Raw genomic sequence first — 24,570 nt, 5'->3', positions numbered from 1 at the left:
CATGGTGATTTCCCCAACTCAATATCTCTTCATGTATGTCTAATCTTCTGCTTAATTATTTCAAGAATTAATATTTATGTATAAATGTTTTCATCCTATAGATGTTAAATTATATATTTTTGAATGTATGCCTATCCTTTTCCTGTTTCTTCTAGTTCTTTCACTGTGATTTCTATTCCTCTTTATATCTTTAATGATGTTAAATACACACTTTTATTTTCTAGAAGAATCTGAAATATCACTGGATGATTCCTAATACTTGAAGAGCTTACTATCCTTTCCGTTATGTTGGTTGGCTCTATCTCCTGTATTTCATTTTATCTTGGATTGTTAAAGAGAACTTATAGGGCACTTGGCATTATGCAGAGGACTCATTTCCAAATCTTAAGCTCTGGGCATTATGCAGAGGACTCATTTCCAAATCTTAAACTCGTGGAGGCTTGAAGCCCCTTCTTTTGTTCCTAAGGAGGTTTAATCCTCCAACTCCCAAACAACTATATCTGGATTCTGCATAATGTAGGCCTCCAAGCCTTTGACTTTTACTTACTACTATCACAGAGATTTTCTTCTTCATTTTTAGCACTCTGTTTTCTGCTGAGCTAGCAATAAACTATAAATGCTTTCTGTTTTTATATTTTGTTTAGCATTTCTATATAATGGAAGTATTCTAAGTTGGCTTGGTCTGCTATACCACCGAAGGACCCAATAATCTCTATATAAGTCTGTTTTTGGAAGCTAAAATCAGAACTCTGATGCTAGAGCTGAACTCTAATTAGAATACTGCTTTCTCTTAGTGAGAATCACAAATATTTTTTGATAAGGATGAATGTGGAATAAAATCCTCATCTGAAAACTTACCACATTATCATCAGCAACAAGGAACAGTTCAACATATTTTTCTCCATGGGTACTCTGGAAATTTATGGAAAATTTAATAAAGTGCGGTTATCATTTCTCATCTTAACATTTTAAAACCTTTTTTTATTTTTTAATTGTTTTAGAGAATAGTCATGCACAAAACACAGGATTCCCATATACTGCCCTTTTATAAACACCTTGAATTGGTCTGGTACATTTGTCACAATTAATGAAAGCACATTTTTTATAATTGTACTATTAACCATAGTCCATGGTTTAACTGAAGGTTCACTGTTGGTGGTGTAGTGCAGTTCCATGGATTTTTTTTTCAAAATTTTACTCTATTACCATTTACACAACTGATACATGCAACAAGATGTACAAAACTTGAAGACATTATGTTGAGTGAAATAAGCCAGATACAAAAGGACAAATACTGTATGATATTACTGCTATGAAATAACTAGAATAAGCAAACTAATATGGTCAGAACCTAGGATATAGGTACCAGGGGACAGGATGGGGATAGGAAATAGGGAGCTAAAGCTTAAAATGTACAGAGTTCCTAACTGGAACAATGGAAATATTTTGGTAATGGATGGTGGTGATGGTAGCACAACATTGTTAATGTAATTAACAGGATTGAAATATATCACCTTAACATTTTAAGTTGAAAAAATATAATATTTTCAAGGTAAGAAAATTAGTATATTAGTATATTTAATAATTTATGAATCTATCTAAATAAGATCTACTATATTATTAAACTACATGGCCCTTTACATCAGATTTTAATAAACCTAAGGCAATACTCCATATTTGACTATTCTTTCTTTGTTTAGTCTTTCCTGTCAGATAACAGTTATAAATAAAGAATTATGAATCCAGTTTTCAGAATTTAGTTTTTTTGTTTACTAAGTGAAATAGAAGCCCATAGTAAAAGCAGCCATTTATACTTGAGAGTTAAAACACAGGACTGATCAATAGGACAGACTATTCCTTGCAATCTTCTTCTTTCCTCCCAACCTCATATTTTTCAGTAGTCTCAATTCCAAGGAAATGTACAGAAAGTTGTTTGTTATAGGCCTTTTATTTTTATAAAACAACACCACCCGGAAGTACTTCTAAGTTTTTAGCATTTAGTGTACATGCACTGAGGTAATTAATATTCTCTGAGTATAAACCAGAGGCATATTCCATGAAGATTTCACGTAAGTCATAGGTCAGTGTTTTGTTGGTTAAATAATTCTTTTTCCATTGAGTTATTCATTCAACAAATGTGTCCACCAGACATCTAGTATGTTTCAGGCACCGTCCTGCCTTCATTGTGAGGAAGATGAACATTCATGGAGACTTAGGCTAATATCTCGTGGAGATTTAGGGGCTGTGAACTAGTTATATTGAAAAAAAAAAAAAAAGCCTGATACATAAAGGGCTCTCATTCTGCACCCACTCAACAAGAAATTTAACTGGTAATTACCTTTAATTATCCTTAACGATTAGAACATTTGGCCTGATGAAAAGGGGAGAATGTGGCTTATCATCAACATCAACTCTTAGGAGAGTGTCAGGAAAGACAACATCTAGGATATGTTTCAGAATACCACAGAGCACACTCTCTCCACCAGTGCTACCCCAATAGAGCTGTAAATCTGTATGTGGGGTTGTAGAGACCCTCCTTCCTTCAAATTGGTAGAGCAAACTGGGATTTACTGTAGGGAATGAACACTTTCAATATAGATAACAAAAACAAATTTTGACATTTCAGATTTCGGACAATAAAGAGTCAGATTTGGAGTAGCAAATTAGCTGGGCTCATAATCTCTCTTTCCAGATCATAAAGGAATGAAAAGGCATTTTCCCTGTGAAAAAAAGTATGATTTAGAAATAAAGCACTTACTTCCATTTTGGAGTCTTTTGTGGATTTATTAGTATCCCTGGGAACAGCTGTCCAGGTGAAATTGAGCTCTGCACAGGAGTAATTGGCAGCATACTGTATACTCGGGTTATATCTGAACACCAAATGTTCTCCCTCATCTGAGTATTTTACTGGTTCGATGAGGTACCTTTGGTCATACACCCTGAAGAATCCCCTGTGGAAATTGAGAACACAAAGTTACTCTGTTCTATCTTATTAATTTTTTTCAGTAAAGGGAAACCATAAGGTCAAGGCCTCATGAACATGTAGCTCGGTGCTTTGGATAGTTCAGAAATGAGATGGTATGTGGCATTTGACTAAAAGAAAATTTTTCTCTATGAATCAACTCATCTGGATTTTCTGAAGAAGTTTGACAGCTATATCTCTGCTTTGAAGTAGGTAGAGTAGCAATTCCCAACCTGTGGCTATGAACCCTGGGCAAGCCTCTGAGTTATTGCAAGAAATTTCTGCATTTCTGTGTCCATCAGGCTTTACTTATATACTAGATAAATGAAAGTACACATACCATTATGTGCTAATTTTTCATTAAATGGGTTCTTATTCTTGAAAAGGCAGAACTATTCATGCAAAGTCCTCATGAAGGAAGACAGAAATTGTTTCCTGATCTTCTATCCCTTGCCTTCCCACAATTTACTCCTTCATCCTTGAGTCCAAGATCCGTGGAGAACTATAGGCTTTGTCTCTGAGCTTAATTTAGTTTTCAGATACTGGAGACTGTCTGGTTTAGTAAAAAGCTGTGAAGTGCTTCAGTGTAGTGGAAATTCACAGAACCAGACGTCAAGGGGCCTGGTTTTTGGATCCAGTTCTAATACAAGCAAATTGCATGTTCAGGAACAAATCTCTGATTAGAGTATCCTGATCTATAACATGAGAGCACCAGCTAGATGATTTCCGTAAGTCTTCCAACTCTGAATCCCACAACTACATACTGCAAAACTTCCCTGGCTTACGGCTGTGAGTTAGACATCTTTCCCTCAAACATGAACATAATTCAATGAGCCAAAGCTGATACTCATTGCTGAAACTTTACAGTAGCTCTTTTCCCATTAAGTTCTCTATTTACCAGAGTTGCTAAAAAGAAGGAAGTGAGATGGACGTCATTGGAAATTCACAGAAAAACTCAAAAAGAAAATAGAAAGATACTCTGTATCACCTCAGACCATTACACGTGCTGATACTGGCAGCAGAATCGAATTCATGTATGATGAATCCTTGGTAAAAACAGTGGTCCTGCAATGAATGAAGAGACTGTTAATGTAAATATAAATATTGATATGATAGAAATATTGGTATCTCAATTTTAATATAACTATTAGCAAAGGAATATTTTCTGTACAGAGTATATCAGTATTTCATTCTAATGAATTGCACTTAAATTCATCCAAGCATTCAGTTATTGCATTCATTCATTTGGAAATATTTGAATCTGCTTTAGAATGCTTTTTGAAACAGTTTATCTTTATTACCTGATTACTTTGTGTTCAGCAGAACATGCATTCTTACCTCAAAAATTTAACAGTCTAGTAGGTGAAGATGCCAGCCTCAGAAATGTGACTCTTTTCCTTAGAAATATTATTACTCTAATCCATCCTAACATCTCTACCAAACTAACCTTCTGTGCTAATATTACAATTTTCCCAATTGCCTGTGAAATCAAGTACAAGTTCTTGATGATCTCTATAATTATATTTCACTCTCTAACCATGTCCCTTCATGCCTTTCTATTTTGTCTTTCTGCATCAACCAAGTTGGGAAGTTTATTATTCCCCACTCAGTGCTTTGCCCGTGGTGATCTCATTAGGTAATTACTCTTCTCATCATTTCCATCTGTTCAACTAGCCCATGTGTTACACTTTCCATGGCCCTCCAGGAACCTCAGACCTGCACAAGCCAATCTTCACCTCCTGCATAAGAGAATGTTACTCAGTTATCCTTCTGTCCTATTTTACAAAGATTGCATGATGACTAATATTTATGGAAGTTGGCAGCTGCTTTAGATAAAGGAAATAGGTTTAAAAATACAAGTATACTTCAGGTAAGAGAGTAACATTGGCCTTAGAGGGCTGCAGAGAGCATGATCTGGGAAGGTGAATGAGAGTGTAAATATAGAATTGTACACACTGAAATAATATTAATGACAAATGAACAAAGATTCATTTAGAGAATGAAGCTGAGACCTCAGTGCTTGGGGCATCAGAGAGACTAAGGGTATGTGACTCAAATAAGGTCCAATTAGATGGAGGTTTTTTTAAAAAAATAAATAGTTTCATATCTTTAGGTTTATCTACTGAACTTGATTACAATCTCATGTATTTCTTTGGCATACTGCTTCGCACTTCACCCCGATTTAGCACCGTACCCAGTGTGCAGAAGTAAGCTTATTACTGAAAAAAAAAAAAAATACAGTAGGCATCACTGAAGGACTTAAGAAGTGATCAGCTGCCTTCAGGTTCAGAGGATACTGTCTTCTGTCCTGAAATCATTACTTAGGGTAGTCAAGGCTGGATTCATTTCTAATGGAGCACATTCTGAAGCTGCTTATAAAGCTAGAATGGGCTTTCAAACTTGCACCAGTAAATAATATATTCAAAGAAGAGACATAAGAAGTTTCCAAAAGATACCTTTATCTGAGGATGTCTGGTGATTTCCTCTCCTTTTGCAGAGTAGTATGTTTCACTGTAATTTAAGGATAGTAGTTCCCTAAAAAATAGAGGGGGGGGGGTGGTGGTGAAATTTATTCCTTCTAAAAACCCTCACAGATAAAACCAATCACGTGAGGGAGGCATCTCCAGACTGCTTTTGAATCTCAACAAGGCTGTCTTCCGCCAAAAAATATATAAATACATAACCCAGATCAAGTCAACTCATATGAAAAGGCTTTCTACCTAGATTTCATGGTTTGATGAAAACTGTAGAAAAGACCACAACAAATTCAGGCAATTTTATCAAGGCATCATCTTAAGATGATCTGAGTGAAAATCTTTTGCCTGAAGAGCCAATATTAATGCAAAAATTCATGATATATTTATAGATTTACATATATGTACATGTTAACTCAACAGTTATGTTTTTTAGTTTGCAAGCAATATGTATTAGTTACAGTGAATTTTGAAAATACAGAAAAGAATCGAAGAAATTGTCCTGATCCTACCATCAAGAGATAACTGCTGGTAATATTTTCATACAATTCTTTGTGGCCTTTTCTCTGCACAAATAAAGGAATGACATTCTGAGTTATCATTATGAGTATTCTGCTTCCCCATTGTTTTAGTTTCCTAGGCTTCTTCAGCACATACAGTGATATGGTTTGGCTTACATAATGGGAATTTATTAGTTTTGAGGCCAAACACTGGCTGCTGGCTACCCTTGACTCCTCTGCCAATGACAAGTCACATGGTGGTGTCTGCTGATCTCTCCCTTCTCTTCTGGGTTTCATTGTTTTCACCTTCTTGCTTCCATAGCTTTCTTTCCTTGTCTTGCTTCCATTTACAAAGGACTCCAGTTACAGGATTAAGACCCATCTTGAATGAGGTGGGTCACACCTTAACTGAAGTAGCCTCATCAAAAGGTTTTACTTAAAATGGGTTCACACCCACAGGAATGGATTAGATTTAAGAACATGTTTTTCTGGGGTACATACGGCTTCAAACCACCAACCCACATTCCCTTGTATTGAAATCCATGGGTGTCTCAGATCAAGAACTAGGATGACCTTAAGACATGAATATTGCTGCAGAACAAGACAGGAAATTATTGGTTTTTATTTTATCCCAAAAATAGATTTTTGAGACTCATGACAGAAACACTGGTTTTTGAAGTCAAGGCTTTTGAAAGGCAAGAGCTGAGCTTTGTAAATTTCGAAAGTTGAATACTGAAGAGCTCAGGACAGTCGTCTATAAATAGACCAACAGAAGTAAAAAAAGAAGCCAGTCTAGACCATCACCAACACAGACAGTCTATCCCAGTGGAAAAGAAGTCTGGAGGGAGGAATGGATCGCAGAACTATGATGAAAGAAGGAGATTCGTGGTACTCGGAGGGATGGCAACTACACATGGAGCTATCACACAGACAACAGTGAGGTTGACATGATCTGCCCAAGCAAGCACTTCCTGGCACCAGGAAATGCATGGGGACAGAGACGTTTCCTCCCACACTCAACATGTATTCAATGGCATATTACAAGTTCCTCGTGAAAAGAAGCCTAGTCATTGTTCTTATCCATGCTGCCTGGTGAGATCTCTGACAAGAGTCAATAGATTATCTATTCCTTGTTCAGCAAGAGTGACACCATTCTGTGCTCTTTTATTTTACTCAACTCTAGCTGAATTATCCCATGTGGGTGATATCCATTTTAATATACGTAAGTCCCAAGAAGAAAGGTAGGATCTTGGATATATTAGAGATGCAGTGATGATAGAATGGAGAAAGTATATGAATTGGACTGAATAGACAAGTTCAAAATCCACCCTGAGAGGTGGAACATATACTGTGTTATATGAATCTGAACACACACACATTTATAGACTTGTAAACATACATATACATATTCATTTTTAAATTGAGATCATCCTTTCTATGCAATTGTATATCCAACATTTTCTCTTACTATACATGTTCATTTTTAAATTGAGATCATCCTTTCTATGTAATTGTATATCCAACATTTTCTCTTACTATTACAAGCATTCATCCAGAAATAGATTTTACAAAAAAAAATTAGTTGGAAATACATACTCATCTCATGAACATATGCACATTTTTTGCTGAATCATTGTGGGCATCACACCTGCCCCAATTATAATGTATCATTTGATTTTTTAAAAATAAAATGAACGATCCAACATTTTGTAATTTATGAATACAAAGTACTAGTATCTTTCTCTCTCTCTCTTTTTTTAATTTTTACTTTGAAAAGAATGTAGATTCACAAGGAGTTGCAAAAATAGTACAGTGGAGCTCTGTGCAGCCTTCACTCAGTTGTCTTAAAGGTTACCTCTTACATAATTATAGTACAATATCAAAACCAGGAATTTGACTCTGGCAAAATAAGTGTATAGTTCTGTGTCATTTTATCACATGTGAGAGTTGTATAACCACCACCACAATAAAGATATAGAAATATTCCATCATCACAAAGCTCTTCCTAGTGTTACTCATTTATGGTCACACCCACCTGCTTTCCCCATAACATCCCTAACTCTTAGCAACTACTTGCCTATTGATTTTCCAGCTCTATAATTTTATCATTTTGAAAATGTTATCTAAATGGAATATACAGTATGTGACCTTTTGAGATTGGCTTTATCCCCTCAGCATAATGCCCTCAAAATCCATCCAAGTTGTCCATGTTATGGATGTACCACAGTTTGTTTAACCATTAACCCATTAAAGGACATCTGGGTTGTTTCCAGTGTTGGGCTATTATGAAAGCTGTAAATATTTGTGTACAGGTTTCTGCATGAATATAAGTTTTCATTTTTCTGAAATAAATACTCAGGTTGCAATTGCTAGACCATATAGTAATTGCATGTTACGTTTCTAAAGAAACTACCAAATTGTTTTCCAGAGTGGCTATGCTATTTTGCATTCCCATCAGCAATATATAAGTGATCCTGTTTCTCTGCATCCTTCACTAGCATTCAGTGTTGTCAGTATTTTTCACTTCAGCCATCCTGATAGGTGTGTAGTAATAACTCACTGTGGTTTTAATTTACATATCCCTAATGGTCAGTGATAGTGAACATCTTTTCTTGTGCTTATTTGCCATCTGTATGTCCCCTTTGGTGAAGTGTTTCTTCATGTCTTCTGTCCATTTTCTGATTGGATTGTTTGTTTATTTTTTATTTCTGAAGTTTGTAAATTCCTTAAGTATTCCAGATACTAGTACTTTGTTGGATATGTGGTTTGCAAGTGTTTCCTCCCAGTCTATATTTTGCTGTTATCTTCATAACAGGATCTTTTGTAGAGCAAAAGGTTTTTATTTAAATGAAGTCCAATTTAGCAATTTTCTCTTTTATGAATCATGCTTTAAGTGTCAAGTCTAAGAATTTCTAGCTAGCCCTGGATTCTGAAGATTTCTCCTATGCATTTTTCTCCAAGTTTTATACTTTTATATTTTACATTTAAGTCCATAAAATACATTTTGAGCTCATTTTTGTTTAAGGTAAAAGGTTTAGGTTAAGGTTAATTCTCTCTCTTTCCCCTTCCTCCCTCCTTTCTTTCCTTCCTTCCTTCCCTCCTTCTTTCTTGCTTTGCTCCAGCACCATTTGTTGAATGGACTCTTCACACCATTAAATTACTTTTAAAGCTTTTTCAAAAAATGAGTTGCCTCTACTCGTGTGCAGTGATTTCTTTTTTCCTTTTTAAAAATATATTCCTGGATAAAAAATATATACATCTGCATAAATATGAGTTAATGTGGAACAATAACACATTTCTCTAAAGTGTTAAAATGTTGGCTATTCAACAACAGAACTTGGTCCCGTTGTTCAGTTTGTATCTGAATTCAGTTGACTGACACATTAGTAATAGTAGTCCCCCTTTGCTAATCATTTTTACCATACACAGAATCTAAAATCTTTGGGTGGCACATCTCATTTCTCCGGAAATCTTTAAACTGTTTCCAGTTGCAAAAGGCAAGGTTTTTAACTGTTTATAGTTATCCATTGAAGGCACAAGCACACCTTATTTCTTGTATTTAAATTTGCAAACGTGATATACTGCAAATCTAGAACTCAATGTTAAGACACACACAAAAATATGATCTCTGTTCCCTGTATGCTCTAATAAGTTTGATTTTAAGATTTTTTTCTTTCATGAATTACTTCTCTTATCTCTCCACAGAGTTATAAAAATATCTGTAAAAAATTGAAAAAAACACTGTAATATCCTAGGATGAGAAAGCCCAACATATAAAATTTTTACACATCTTGATTTACAAACAAGAATAAAATGTTAAATTCTACACATTAGAATTTCTGAATGATATGGACAGGAATTTACTGGAAGAAAGCAGAGCATCAAACCTTAACTATTTTCTATTTCACCCTCAGTTAAGTTTTTGAAAAGCTATAAATTTGACAGGCACAGTCCACTCAAAAACTTGATGTTGCCCCTAAAGATGAAATTAATTTGGTGGATGTAATTTGCATGCTAGACATGCGGGCCCTTCTATGCAAATGATTGAAGTGGTCTTTTAATTTTTTGCCCTCTTGTGGTGTCAGCAGGGCCTGGGCTTGCCAACTGAAGCCCATATAGCAAGAGAATGTAGCACTTATTTCTCTTACCAGGAGGCTGAAGGGCAGCTTCCTTATCAATAGATCTGTGCTCTTCTGAAGCTTTCGGATCCCCTTCAGAATCCGATGTCTCCACAGAACATGTGGAAGGAAGTGCCAGGAAAAGGCACTCTGATGCATGGTGCTGGGGATTTTTGGAAAGTCCTACTGTCTGATTGTTTTAACCCCTGTGTGCTGCATGCCAAGCCAACAATTTTTTTTCCGTGATATGTATAAATGGAATCACTGCCAGTCTGGACTAAAAGGGATAGCAAAGGAACAGACTGAAGGGAAAATTTCTTCAAAGACAGAACCATGGAAGTTGAGGTCTGGAGTCCGGAAACCTTGGGCCAGGAGAGCAGACCAACCCTTGCAAGTGGATAGGACGAGTTTAAGAGTGCCCTGGAATTTAAGAGTGCTGCTTCCTAAGGGTTCTCAAATGCCTGTGGAATTGAGGGGAGAATGGCTGTAATGTTGTTCACAAAAAGTGTTGGTGCTCCAGGTCTCAAAGAGGGTGGAGCACATTCCCCGGGGAATTGGGAGAGCCTGGCCACCACCCCACTGTTCTGAAGGGGTTGGCCATGTGCCCCGGAGATGGAAGAGATTCTGGTGCTGCCCTGATGTTTGAGGAGGGTGGGATTGAGAAGAAGGTGGTCTCCCCAATGTGTGGATATGTTGGAGCCCCCACCCCAGCTTTTGGAGAGAGCAAGTCTGCCTCATAAGCCTTTGGTAATTGTGGGACTGCTGCTCTCTCAAGCCCTGAGGATAAAAGTCATTCTATAAATGCCTCTCAGGCTTTGAAATCTAATGAAGTTTGCCCTGTGGGTTTCAGGAACAGTTTTGGTCCTGTGAACCCTGTCCTCCTTCCAATGTTTCCCTATGGCAATGGGAATGTTTGTCCTATGACTGTCTCTCCTTTGTATATTGGAAGAAGATAACGTGTTCTGAGTATCACAGGTCCACAGCCAGAGGAGAATTTTGCCTTAGAAGAGACGATGCCTGTAACTGATTTTGATAAAATCTTGTACTTATGTATAGTTGCTGAAATGATTTAACCTTGTGATATTGTGATGAAATGAATGTATTTTTGCATTTTGAAAGAACATGTCTTTCTGGGGTCCAGGGGTGGAATGTGCCAGTTTGGATATATTGCATCCCCCAGAAAAGCCATGTTCTTTGATGCAATCTTGCAGGGGCAAACCTATTAATCTTTTAATTAGGTTGGGGCCTTTTGGTTGAGTGATTCCATGGAGATGTGACTCACCCAATTAACCTTTAATTAAATTATTTCCATGGAGATGTGGACCCTGCCCATTCAAGATGGGACATTATTGGTTCACTGGTGTATTTAAGAGAGCTAAGAGCCAACACAGATGCTGACACTTGGAGATGCAGACAGAAAGATGTTTGGAGATGCTAAGCTAAGAGATGAGGCCCTAAGGTTGCCCCAGAGAAGCTAAAAGAGGACCCCCAGAAGCTTAGAGAGAAACACCATGGGAGAAAGAAGCAAGGACACACAGGAACTGAGAGAGAGGTGCAAAGACAGTAGCCTGGAGACATTTTGGAGAAAGTCATTTTGAAACACAACCCAGGAGCAAAGGATCAACAGATGCCAGCCACATGTCTTCCCAACTGACAGAGGTGTTCCAGATGCCATTGGACATTCTTCAGTGAAGGTATCATCTTGTTGACACCTTAGTCTGGACTCTTCTATGGCCTTAGAACTGTAAATTTATAACCTAATAAATCCCCTTTATAAAGGCAAATTCATTTATATTATTTTGCATAATGGCAGCTCTATCAAACTAGAATAGGGGCATTCACATTACTGTAAATGGGGGAATTCCAAAGGACATGAGCAAGTGCTCAGACAAAGGCTCAGAAAAGAAAAAGAACCCTGCACTTCACTGTAACTTCAGGCTTTCTTCTTGATAGGAGGGCAAAACTCTGAAGTAGAGAAGTAGCTAGTGCAGAGCCAATTTACAAAGACTTGTAAAAAGTGTTTTTCTGCATGGGTTTTGTTCTAGTTTGCTAATGCTGCTGGAATGCAAAACACCAGAAATGGACTGGCTTTTGTAAAGGGGGTTTATTTGGTTACACAGTGTGCTTGTTTGAATGTATCATGTCCCCCAAAATGCCATTATCTTTGATGTTATCTTGTGTGGACAGAGGTATCAGTGTTGATTAGATTGTAATTCTTTGAGTGTTTCCATGGAGATGCACCCCACCCAACTGTGGGTGATAACTCTGATTGGGTAATTTCCATGGAGGTGTGGCTCTGCCCATTCAGCGTGGGCCTTGATTAGCTTACTGTAGCACTATATAAGCTCAGGCAGGAGTGAGCTTGCTACAGCCAAGAGGGACACTTTGAAGAATGCACAGAAGCTCAGAGAGTAGCTGCAGTCGAGAGGCAGTTTGAAGATGGCTGTTGAAAGCAGACTCTTGCTCTGGAGAAGCTAAGAGAGGTCAAACACCCCAAGAGCAACTAAGAGTAACATTTTTGAGTAACTGCAGCCTGGAGAGGAACGTCCTGGGAAAAAGCCATTTTGAAACCAGAACTTTGGAGCAGACACCAGCCAGGTGCCTTCCCAGCTAACAGAGATCTTCTGGACACCACTGGCCATCCTCCGGTGAAGGTACCCTTTGTTGATGGACACTTTATGGCCTTAAGACTGTAACTTTGTAACCAAATAAACCCCATTTTATAAAAGCCAATCCATTTCTGGTGTTTTGAATTCTGGAGGTATTAGCAAACTATAACACACAGTTACAGTACTAAGGCCATAAGTGTCCAAGGTTACACATCAACAATCAGGTACCTTCACTGGAGGATGGCCAATGGCATCCAGAAAACCTCTGTTAGCTGGGAAGGCACATGGAAATGGCTTTCTCTCAGGACATTCCTCTCTAGGCTACAGTTCCTCAAGAATTCACTCTTAGTTGCTCTTGGGGTGTTTCACCTCTCTTAGCTTCTCCAGAGCAAGAGTCTGCTTTCAACAGCCATTTTCAAACTGCCTCTAATCTGCAGCTATTCTCAGCTTCTGTGCATTTTTCAAAGTGTCCCTCTTGGCTGTAGCAAGCTCACTCCTTTTGTCTGAGCTTATATAGTGCTCTAGCAAACTAATCAAGGCCCATGCTGAATGTGCAGGGCCACACCTCCATGGAAACTATCCAATCAGAGTCATCAACCACAGTTGGGTGGGGTGTATCTCCATGGAAACATTCAAAGAATTACAATCTGATCAACACTGATACGTCTGCTCACACAAGATTATATCAAAGATAACAGCATTTTGGGGGACACAATATATTCAAGCCAGCACAGTTTTGTTTTATTAGCTCCTGGTGCCAAGGAAGTTTCTGTCTTGTTACTACCTAGATACAAACTCTAGAAAACTCAAGCTTAAGGAGAAAATCCCAGAGTTAACACATTAAAACATTAAAATTGTATGGTGTGCAACAAAGGATAAGAAGACAAAGAAACAGAAAATGATGCCCCATCCAAAGCAACAAGATAAAAATCTGGAAACCATGAACAGAGAACACCAGATTTTGGAAATAGCAGATAAAGACTGATCATTTTTTTCAAAATGATCTTCAATATGTTCAAGGAAATAAAGTAAAATATAGAGAAAGAAATAAAGGATATCAGGAAGGTAATGAGTGAAGTATATGAGAATCTCAATAAAGAGATAGAAATTTTAAAAAGGAACTATACAAAAATCCAGAGTTGAAGATCACAGTAACTGAAATGAAAAGTTCCTGGAGGTGTTTGACAGAATATTGAACCTGGCAGAAGAAAGAACTGTGAACTTGTATACAAGAAAATTGAAGCAATGGTCAGAGAAAGAGAAAGGAAAAAGAATGGAAAAAGAATGAAAAAAGTGAATTGAGCCTAAGACACCTGTGGGACATCATCAAGTATGCAAATACATGCATTATGAGAGTCCCAGAAGGAGAATAAAGAGGGAAAGGGTTGAAGGAATAATCAAATAAATAATAGTGGAAAAGTCCCAAATTTAACAAAGACAAGAATATATACATTCAAGAAGCCCAGCAAACTCCAAATAGGATAAACTCAAGGGAACTACATCCAGACATATCATAGTCAAACTGTCAAAGAGTTCTCAAAGGAGAGAGTTCTCAAAGCTGAAAGAGAAAAGCATTGTGTTATGTACAATGGAGGCCCAATAAGGTTAAGTGTTGATTTCTCATCAGAATGCATGAAGGGAAGAAGAAGGTGGAATGAAATATTTAAAGTGTTGAAAGAAAACAATTCCCAACAAATAATTTTATACCTGGTGAGACTGTCTTTCAAAAATGAGGGAGAGATTGAGATATTCCCAGATAAACAAAAGCTGAGGAAGTTCATCACCACTGGATCCAATCTACAAGCAATGTTAAAGGGAATTCTTCAGACTGGAAGGAATCGCAACCAAACAGTGGACTGAAGCATTATAAAGAAATAAAGGATTTTGGTAAGGATAATCATATGCGTAATTATAAATGTCACTACTAACGGATTGTATTTTTGGGGTATGTAACTCCATTTTTTACTTCTTGCAGTCTCTAAAATTCAAATGCATTAAAAGTAATGATAAATCTATGATTTTGGACATATGATGTATAAGGACATAATTTATAACAAGGACAACAGAAAGGTGAGGGAATGGAGATGTATAGGAAAAGTGCATGTATATGATATTGAAGTAAAGTTAGTACAAAATAAAAGGTGATTGTTATAGACTTAGGATGTTAAATTTAAGCTCTATGGTAACACAAAGAAAATATATGAAAAATATATAAGAAGAATATGAGAAGGGACTCAAAATGGTGTACTATCTAAAATCAAATAAATAAGAAAATAGGTATTAACAGAAAAATTGAGGCAAAAAAAGGTATATGACTTATAAACACCAAATAGCAAAATGGTGGAAGAAAGTCCTGTGATATCAGTGGTTACTTTAATTTTATATGAATTAAACTCTCCAGGAAAAAGGAGGGATTGGCTGAATGTTAAAGAAAAAATGTATGACTCAAGTATATGATGTTTACAAGACACTCACCTTAAATTCAAAGACAGGGGTAGGTTTAAAGTGAAAGGATGGAAAAATATGTACTATGCAGATGGTAACTGAAAGAGACCTGGGGCAGCTATACTAAAATCAGATAAGATAGACTATGTCAAAAACTGCTCAAGGGACAAAGAAGGTCATTACCTACTAATAAAGGGGTAAATTCAACAAGAAAACATTGCCGTTATAAACATATGCACCTAAAGTCAAAGCCCGAAAATATGAAGCAAACATTGACAGATTTGTGGGGGGAAATAGTCAGTCTACATTAATTGTAGGAGACTTCAATACGTTACTTTCTATAATGGATGGAAAATGTATACAGAGGATCAATGAGGACACAGAAGACTTGGATATTTCTACAAATAAATTAGACCTGCATACCTATATAGAGCATTTCACCCAATAGCAGCAGAATAGACATTCTTCTCTAGTGCACATGGATGTTTGTACAAGATAGACCATATATTAGGTCCCAATAAATTTTAAAAAATTGAAATCATACAATGTATCTCTCTGACCACAATTGAATGAAGCTAGAAATTAATAACAGAGGGAGAACTGGGAAATTCACAAATATGTGGAATTAAACAGCACTCTCTTAAACAACCAGTGGATCAAAGAAATCACAAGGGAAAATAGGAAATATCTAGTGGCAAATGAAAATAAAAACAAAATATATGAAACTTATGGAATGCAGCAAAGGCAGTACTGAGAGGGAATTTTAGCTCTTTATGATTACATTAAAAAAGAAAAAAGATGTCAACTCAGAGATGTAACCTCACAGCAGAAGGATCTAGAGAATGAAGATCAAACTAAGTCCAAAGTTAGCAGAAGGAGGAAAGAACATTATAGAGGGGATAAATGAAATATGGAATTAAATAAACAATAGAGAGAGTCGATGGAACCCTAGATTGGTTCTTTGAAAAGATCAATAAAATCAACAAACCTTTAGCTAGATTTACATTGGGAAAAGAAGAGAAGATGCAAATAACTAAAATAAGAAATGAAATTGGGAACATTGCTACTGACCTCACAGGAATAAAAAGGATTATAAGAGCATACCATGGACAACTGTACCCCAACAAATTAGATAATCTAGATGTAAAGGGCATATTCCTAGAAACACAGACCATCTACAGTGACTGAGGAAGAGATAGATTTCAACAAAGAAAAGTAAGGAGATTGAATCAGTAATAAACAACCTCCCAATTATGAAAAGTTCAGGATCTGATGGCATCACTGGTGAATTATAACAAAACTTCCAAGGAGAATTAACCCAAATCTTCCTCAAACTCTTTCAAATAATTGAAAGGAGAGAACATTTCCTATCTCATTCCATGAGGCCAGCTTCACCCTAATACTATAGTCAGATAAAGATACTGAAAGAAAAGAAAGTTACAGACCAATATCCCTTATGAATACAGATATGAAAATCCTCAAGAAAATTCTAGCAAACTGAATCTGACAGCACATTAAAAGAATTGTATAGAGAGGCGGGGCAAGATGGCAGACTGGTGAGCTGTATGTTTTAGTTACTCCTCCAGGAAAGTAGGTAGAAAGCCAGGAACTGCGTGGACTGGACACCACAGAGCAATCTGACTTTGGGCATACTTCATACAACACTCATGAAAACGTGGAACTGCTGAGATCAGCGAAATCTGTAAGTTTTTGTGGCCAGGGGACCCGCACCCCTCCCTGCCAGTCTCAGTCCCAGGGGAGGAGGGGCTTTCAGCTCCGGGAAGGAGAAGGGAGAACTGCAGTGGCAGCCCTTATCGGAAACTCATTCTACTGATTCAAACTCCAACCATAGATAGACTGAGACCAGACACCAGAGAATCTGAGAGCAGCCAGCCCAGCAGAGAGGAGACAGGCATAGAAAAAAAACAACACGAAAAACTCCAAAATAAAAGCGGAGGATTTTTTGGAGTTCTGGTGAACATAGAAAGGGGAAGGGCCCTGAGGCGCATATGCAAATCCTGAAGAAAAGCTGATCTCTCTGACCTGTGGACCTTTCCTTAATGGCCCTGGTTGCTTTGTCTCTTAGCATTTCAATAACCCATTACATCTCTGAGGAGGGCCTGTTTTTTTTGTTTGTTTGTTTGTTTTTGTTTTTTTTTTTTAATCCTTTTTTCTTTTTCTAAAACAATTACTCTAAGAAGCCCAATACAGAAAGCTTCAAAGACTTGCTATTTGGGCAGGTCAAGTCAAGAGCAGAACTAGGAGAGCTCTGAGACAAAACGCAATAATCCAGTGGCTGAGAAAATTCACTAAACACCACAACTTCCCAAGAAAAGGGGGGTGTCTGCTCACAGCCATCATCCTGGTGGACAGGAAACACTCCTGCCCATCGCCAGCCCCATAGCCCAGAACTGCCCCAGACAACCCAGTGTGACGGAAGTGCTTCAAATAACAGGCACACACCACAAAACTGGGCGTGGACATTAGCCTTCCCTGCAACCTCAGCTGATTGTCCCAGAGTTGGGAAGGTAGAACAGTGTGAATTAACAAAGCCCCATTCAGCCATCGTTTCAGCAGACTGGGAGCCTCCCTACACAGCCCAGCAGCCCAGAACTGCCCTGGGGGGACAGCACTCACCTGTGACATAGCACAGTCATCCCTCAACAGAGGACCCGGGGTGCACGGCCTGGAAGAGGGGCCCACTTGCAAGTCTCAGGAGCCATACGCCAATACCAAGGACTTGTGGGTCAGTGGCAGAGACAAACTGTGGCAGGACTGAACTGAAGGATTAGACTATTGCAGCAGCTTTAAAACTCTAGGATCACCAGGGAGATTTGATTGTTAGAGCCACCCCCCCCCCCCTCCCTGACTGCCCAGAAACACGCCCCATATACAGGGCAGGCAACACCAACTACACACGCAAGCTTGGTACACCAATTGGACCCCCACAAGACTCACTCCCCCCACTCACCAAAAAGGCTAAGCAGGGGAGAACTGGCTTGTGGAGAACAGGTGGCTCGTGGACGCCACCTGCTGGTTAGTTAGAGAAAGTGTACTCCACGAAGCTGTAGATCTGATAAATTAGAGATAAGGACTTCAATTGGTCTACAAATCCTAAAAGAACCCTATCAAGTTCAGCAAATTCCACGAGGCCAAAAACAACAGAAAATTATAAAGCATATGAAAAAAAACAGACGATATGGATAACCCAAGCCCAAGCACCCAAATCAAAAGACCAGAAGAGACACAGCACCTAGAGCAGCTACTCAAAGAACTAAAGATGAACAATGAGACCATAGTACGGGAGATAAAGGAAATCAAGAAGACCCTAGAAGAGCATAAAGAAGACATTGCAAGACTAAATAAAAAAATGGATGATCTTATGGAAATTAAAGAAACTGTTGACCAAATTAAAAAGATTCTGGACACTCATAGTACAAGACTAGAGGAAGGTGAACAATGAATCAGTGACCACGAAGATGACAGAATGGAAAATGAAAGCATAAAAGAAAGAATGGGGAAAAAAATTGAAAAAATCGAAATGGACCTCAGGGATATGACAGATAATATGAAACGTCCAAATATAAGACTCATTGGTGTCCCAGAAGGGGAAGAAAAGGGTAAAGGTCTAGGAAGAGTATTCAAAGAAATTGTTGGGGAAAACTTCCCAAATCTTCTAAACAACATAAATACACAAATCATAAATGCTCAGCGAACTCCAAATAGAATAAATCCAAATAAACCCACTCCGAGACATATACTGATCACACTGTCAAACACAGAAGAGAAGGAGCAAGTTCTGAAAGCAGCAAGAGAAAAGCAATTCACCACATACAAAGGAAACAGCATAAGACTAAGCAGTGACTACTCAGCAGCCACCATGGAGGCAAGAAGGCAGTGGCACGATATATTTAAAATTCTGAGTGAGAAAAATTTCCAGCCAAGAATACTTTATCCAGCAAAGCTCTCCTTCAAATTTGAGGGAGAGCTTAAATTTTTCACAGACAAACAAATGCTGAGAGAATTTGCTAACAAGAGACCTGCCCTACTGGAGATACTCAAGGGAGCCCTACAGACAGAGAAACAAAGAAAGGACAGAGAGACTTGGAGAAAGGTTCAGTACTAAAGAGATTCGGTATGGGTACAATAAAGGATATTAATAGAGAGAGGGAAAAATATGACAAACATAAACCAAAGGATAAGATGGCTGATTCAAGAAATGCCTTCACGGTTATAACGTTGAATGTAAATGGATTAAACTCCCCAATTAAAAGATATAGATTCGCAGAATGGATCAAAAAAAACGAACCATCAATATGTTGCATACAAGAGACTCATCTTAGACACAGGGACACAAAGAAACTGAAAGTGAAAGATGGGAAAAAAACATTTCATGCAAACTACAGCCAAAAGAAAGCAGGTGTAGCAATATTAATCTCAGATAAAATAGACTTCAAATGCAGGGATGTTTTGAGAGACAAAGAAGGCCACTACGTACTAATAAAAGGGGCAATTCAGCAAGAAGAAATAACAATCATAAATGTCTATGCACCCAGCCAAGGTGCCACAAAATACATGAGAGAAACATTGGCAAAACTAAAGGAAGCAATTGATGTTTCCACAATAATTGTGGGAGACTTCAACACATCACTCTCTCCTATAGATAGATCAACCAGACAGAAGACCAATAAGGAAATTGAAAACCTAAACAATCTGATAAATGAATTAGATTTAACAGACATACACAGGACATTACATCCCAAATCACCAGGATACACATACTTTTCTAGTGCTCATGGAACTTTCTCCAGAATAGATCATATGCTGGGACATAAAACAAGCCTCAATAAATTTAAAAAGATTGAAATTATTCAAAGCACATTCTCTGACCACAATGGAATACAATTAGAAGTCAATAACCATCAGAGACTTAGAAAATTCACAAATACCTGGAGGTTAAACAACACACTCCTAAACAATCAGTGGGTTAAAGAAGAAATAGCAAGAGAAATTGCTAAATATATAGAGACGAATGAAAATGAGAACACAACATACCAAAACCTATGGGATGCAGCAAAAGCAGTGCTAAGGGGGAAATTTATAGCACTAAACGCATATATTAAAAAGGAAGAAAGAGCCAAAATCAAAGAACTAATGGATCAACTGAAGAAGCTAGAAAATGAACAGCAAACCAATCCTAAACCAAGTACAAGAAAAGAAATAACAAGGATTAAAGCAGAAATAAATGACATAGAGAACAAAAAAAACAATAGAGAGGATAAATATCACCAAAAGTTGGTTCTTTGAGAAGATCAACAAGATTGACAAGCCCCTAGCTAGACTGACAAAATCAAAAAGAGAGAAGACCCATATCAACAAAATAATGAATGAAAAAGGTGACATAACTGCAGATCCTGAAGAAATTAAAAAAAATTATAAGAGGATACTATGAACAACTGTATGGCAACAAACTGGATAATGTAGAGGAAATGGACAATTTCCTGGAAACATATGAACAACCTAGACTGACCAGAGAAGAAATAGAAGACCTCAACCAACCCATCACAAGCAAAGAGATCCAATCAGTTATCAAAAATCTTCCCACAAATAAATGCCCAGGGCCAGATGGCTTCACAGGGGAATTCTACCAAACTTTCCAGAAAGAACTGACACCAATCTTACTCAAACTCTTTCAAAACATTGAAGAAAATGGAACATTACCTAACTCATTTTATGAAGCTAACATCAATCTAATACCAAAACCAGGCAAAGATGCTACAAAAAAGGAAAACTACCGGCCAATCTCCCTAATGAATATAGATGCAAAAATCCTCAACAAAATACTTGCAAATCGAATCCAAAGACACATTAAAAAAATCATACACCATGACCAAGTGGGGTTTATTCCAGGCATGCAAGGATGGTTCAACATAAGAAAATCAATCAATGTATTACAACACATTAACAAGTCAAAAGGGAAAAATCAATTGATCATCTCAATAGATGCTGAAAAAGCATTTGACAAAATCCAACATCCCTTTTTGATAAAAACACTTCAAAAGGTAGGAATTGAAGGAAACTTCCTCAACATGATAAAGAGCATATATGAAAAACCCACAGCCAGCATAGTACTCAATGGAGAGAGACTGAAAGCCTTCCCTCTAAGATCAGGAACAAGACAAGGATGCCCGCTGTCACCACTGTTATTCAACATTGTGCTGGAAGTGCTAGCCAGGGCAATCCGGCAAGACAAAGAAATAAAAGGCATCCAAATTGGAAAAGAAGAAGTAAAACTGTCATTGTTTGCAGATGATATGATCTTATATCTAGAAAACCCTGAGAAATCGACGATACAGCTACTAGAGCTAATAAACAAATTTAGCAAAGTAGCGGGATACAAGGTTAATGCACATAAGTCAGTAATGTTTCTATATGCTAGAAAATGAACAAACTGAAGAGACACTCAAGAAAAAGATACCATTTTCAATAGCAACTAAAAAATCAAGTACCTAGGAATAAACTTAACCAAAGATGTAAAAGACCTATACAAAGAAAACTACATAACTCTACTAAAAGAAATAGAAGGGGACCTTAAAAGATGGAAAAATATTCCATGTTCATGGATAGGAAGGCTAAATGTCATTAAGATGTCAATTCTACCCCAAACTCATCTACAGATTCAATGCAATCCCAATCAAAATTCCAACAACCTACTTTGCAGACTTGGAAAAGCTAGTCATCAAATTTATTTGGAAAGGGAAGATGCCTCGAATTGCTAAAGACACTCTAAAAAAGAAAAATGAAGTGGGAGGACTTACACTCCCAGACTTTGAAGCTTATTATAAAGCCACAGTTGCCAAAACAGCATGGTACTGTCACAAAGACAGACATATAGATCAATGGAATCGAATTGAGAATTCGGAGATAGACCCTCAGATCTATGGCCGACTGATCTTTGATAAGGCCCCCAAAATCACTGAACTGAGTCATAAGGGTCTTTTCAACAAATGGGGCTGGGAGAGTTGGATATCCATATCCAAAAGAATGAAAGAGGACCCCTACCTCACCCCCTACACAAAAATTAACTCAAAATGGACCAAAGATCTCAATATAAAAGAAACTACCATAAAACTCCTAGAAGATAACGTAGGAAAACATCTTCAAGACCTTGTATTAGGCGGCCACTTCCTAGACTTTACACCCAAAGCCCAAGCAACAAAAGAGAAAATAGATAAATGGGAACTCCTCAAGCTTAGAAGTTTCTGCACCTCAAAGGAATTTCTCAAAAAGGTAAAGAGGCAGCCAACTCAATGGGAAAAAATTTTTGGAAACCATGTATCTGACAAAAGACTGATATCTTGCATATATAAAGAAATCCTACAACTGAATGACAATAGTACAGTCGGCCCAATTATAAAATGGGCAAAAGATATGAAAAGACAGTTCTCTGAAGAGGAAATACAAATGGCCAAGAAACACATGAAAAAATGTTCAGCTTCACTAGCTATTAGAGAGATGCAAATTAAGACCACAATGAGATACCATCTAACACCGGTTAGAATGGCTGCCATTAAACAAACAGGAAACTACAAATGCTGGAGGGGATGTGGAGAAACTGGGACTCTTATTCACTGTTGGTGGGACTGTATAATGGTTCAGCCACTCTGGAAGTCAGTCTGGCAGTTCCTTAGAAAACTAGATATAGAGTTACCATTCGACCCAGCGATTGCACTTCTCGGTATATACCCGGAAGATCGGAAAGCAGTGACACGAACAGATATCTGCACGCCAATGTTCATAGCAGCATTATTCACAATTGCCAAAAGATGGAAACAACCCAAATGTCCTTCAACAGATGAGTGGATAAATAAAATGTGGTATATACACACGATGGAATACTACGCGGCAGTAAGAAGGAACGATCTCATGAAACATATGACAACATGGATGAACCTTGAAGACATAATGCTAAGTGAAATAAGCCAGGCACAAAAAGAGAAATATTATATGCTACCACTAATGTGAACTTTGAAAATTGTAAAACAAATGGCTTATAATGTAGAATGTAGGGGAACTAGCAATAGAGAGCAATTAAGGAAGGGGGAACAATAATCCAAGAAGAACAGATAAGCTATTTAACGTTCTGGGGATGCCCAGGAATGACTATGGTCTGTTAATTTCTGATGGATATAGTAGGAGCAAGTTCACAGAAATGTTGCTCTATTAGGTAACTTTCTTGGGGTAAAGTAGGTACATGTTGGAAGTTAAGCAGTTATCTTAGGTTAGTTGTCTCTTTCTTACACCCTTGTTATGGTCTCTTTAAAATGTTCTTTTATTGTATGTTTGTTTTCTTTTTAACTTTTTTTTCATACAGTTGATTTAAAAAAGAAGGGAAAGTTAAAAAAAAAAATAAGGAAAAAAAAAAGATGTAGTGCCCTCTTGAGGAGCCTGTGGAGAATGCAGGGGTATTCGCCTACCCCACCTCCATGGTTGCTAACATGACCACAGACATAGGGGACTGGTGGTTTGATGGGTTGAGCCCTCTACCACAGGTTTTACCCTTGGGAAGACGGTTGCTGCAAAGGAGAGGCTAGGCCTCCTTATGGTTGTGCCTAGGAGCCTCCTCCCGAATGCCTCTTTGTTGCTCAGATGTGGCCCTCTCTCTCTGGCTAAGTGAACTTGAAAGGTGAAATCACTGCCCTCCCCCCTACGTGTGATCAGACACCCAGGGGAGTGAATCTCCCTGGCAACGTGGAATATGACTCCTGGGGAGGAATGTAGACCTGGCATCGTGGGACGGAGAACATCTTCTTGACCAAAAGGGGATGTGAAAGGAAATGAAATAAGCTTCAGTGGCAGAGAGAATCCAAAAGGAGCTGAGAGGTCACTCTGGTGGGCACTCTTACGCACACTTTAGACAACCCTTTTTAGGTTCTAAAGAATTGGGGTAGCTGGTGGTGGATACCTGAAACTATCAAACTACAACCCAGAACCCATGAATCTCAAAGACAGTTGTATAAAAATGTAGCTTATGAGGGGTGACAAGGGGATTGGGAAAGCCATAAGGACCACACTCCACTTTGTCTAGTTTATGGATGGATGAGTAGAAAAATAGGGGAAGGAAACAAACAGACAAAGGTACCCAGTGTTCTTTTTTACTTCAATTGCTCTTTTTCACTCTAATTATTATTCTTGTTATTCTTGTGTGTGTGCTAATGAAGGTGTCAGGGATTGATTTGGGTGATGAATGTACAACTATGTAATGGTACTGTGAACAATCGAAAGTACGATTTGTTTTGTATGACTGCGTGGTATATGAATATATCTCAGTAAAATGAAGATTAAAAAAAAAAAAAAAAAAAAAAAGACATAATGCTGAGCAAAATAAGCCAGGCACAAAAAGAGAGATATTGTATGTTACCACTAATGTGAATTCTGTGAAAAATGTACAATGTTTTATAC

The 24,570-nt window shown here is 37.8% G+C and overlaps 1 protein-coding gene across 1 annotated transcript in view; it reads right to left on the bottom strand.

The window, feature by feature from the left end:
• Positions 1–24,570, bottom strand: part of ADAM7 (ADAM metallopeptidase domain 7) — a 72,806-nt gene that overhangs the window by 38,887 nt on the left and 9,349 nt on the right. The window contains exons 4-7 of the mRNA XM_037812778.1: positions 5,419–5,497; positions 3,951–4,027; positions 2,759–2,951; positions 859–912 (exon numbers count right to left, since the gene is read on the bottom strand). Coding sequence (XP_037668706.1) covers positions 859–912; positions 2,759–2,951; positions 3,951–4,027; positions 5,419–5,497 — 403 coding nt within the window. The remainder of the gene's footprint in view (positions 1–858; positions 913–2,758; positions 2,952–3,950; positions 4,028–5,418; positions 5,498–24,570) is intronic.

Source organism: Choloepus didactylus, chromosome 20 (genome assembly GCF_015220235.1).
Source record: "Choloepus didactylus isolate mChoDid1 chromosome 20, mChoDid1.pri, whole genome shotgun sequence".
In the NCBI taxonomy this organism is placed as follows: Eukaryota; Metazoa; Chordata; class Mammalia; order Pilosa; family Megalonychidae; genus Choloepus; species Choloepus didactylus.
The sequence above is the reverse complement of the archived record's forward strand: the minus strand, read 5'-3'. Positions and strand labels throughout refer to the sequence as shown.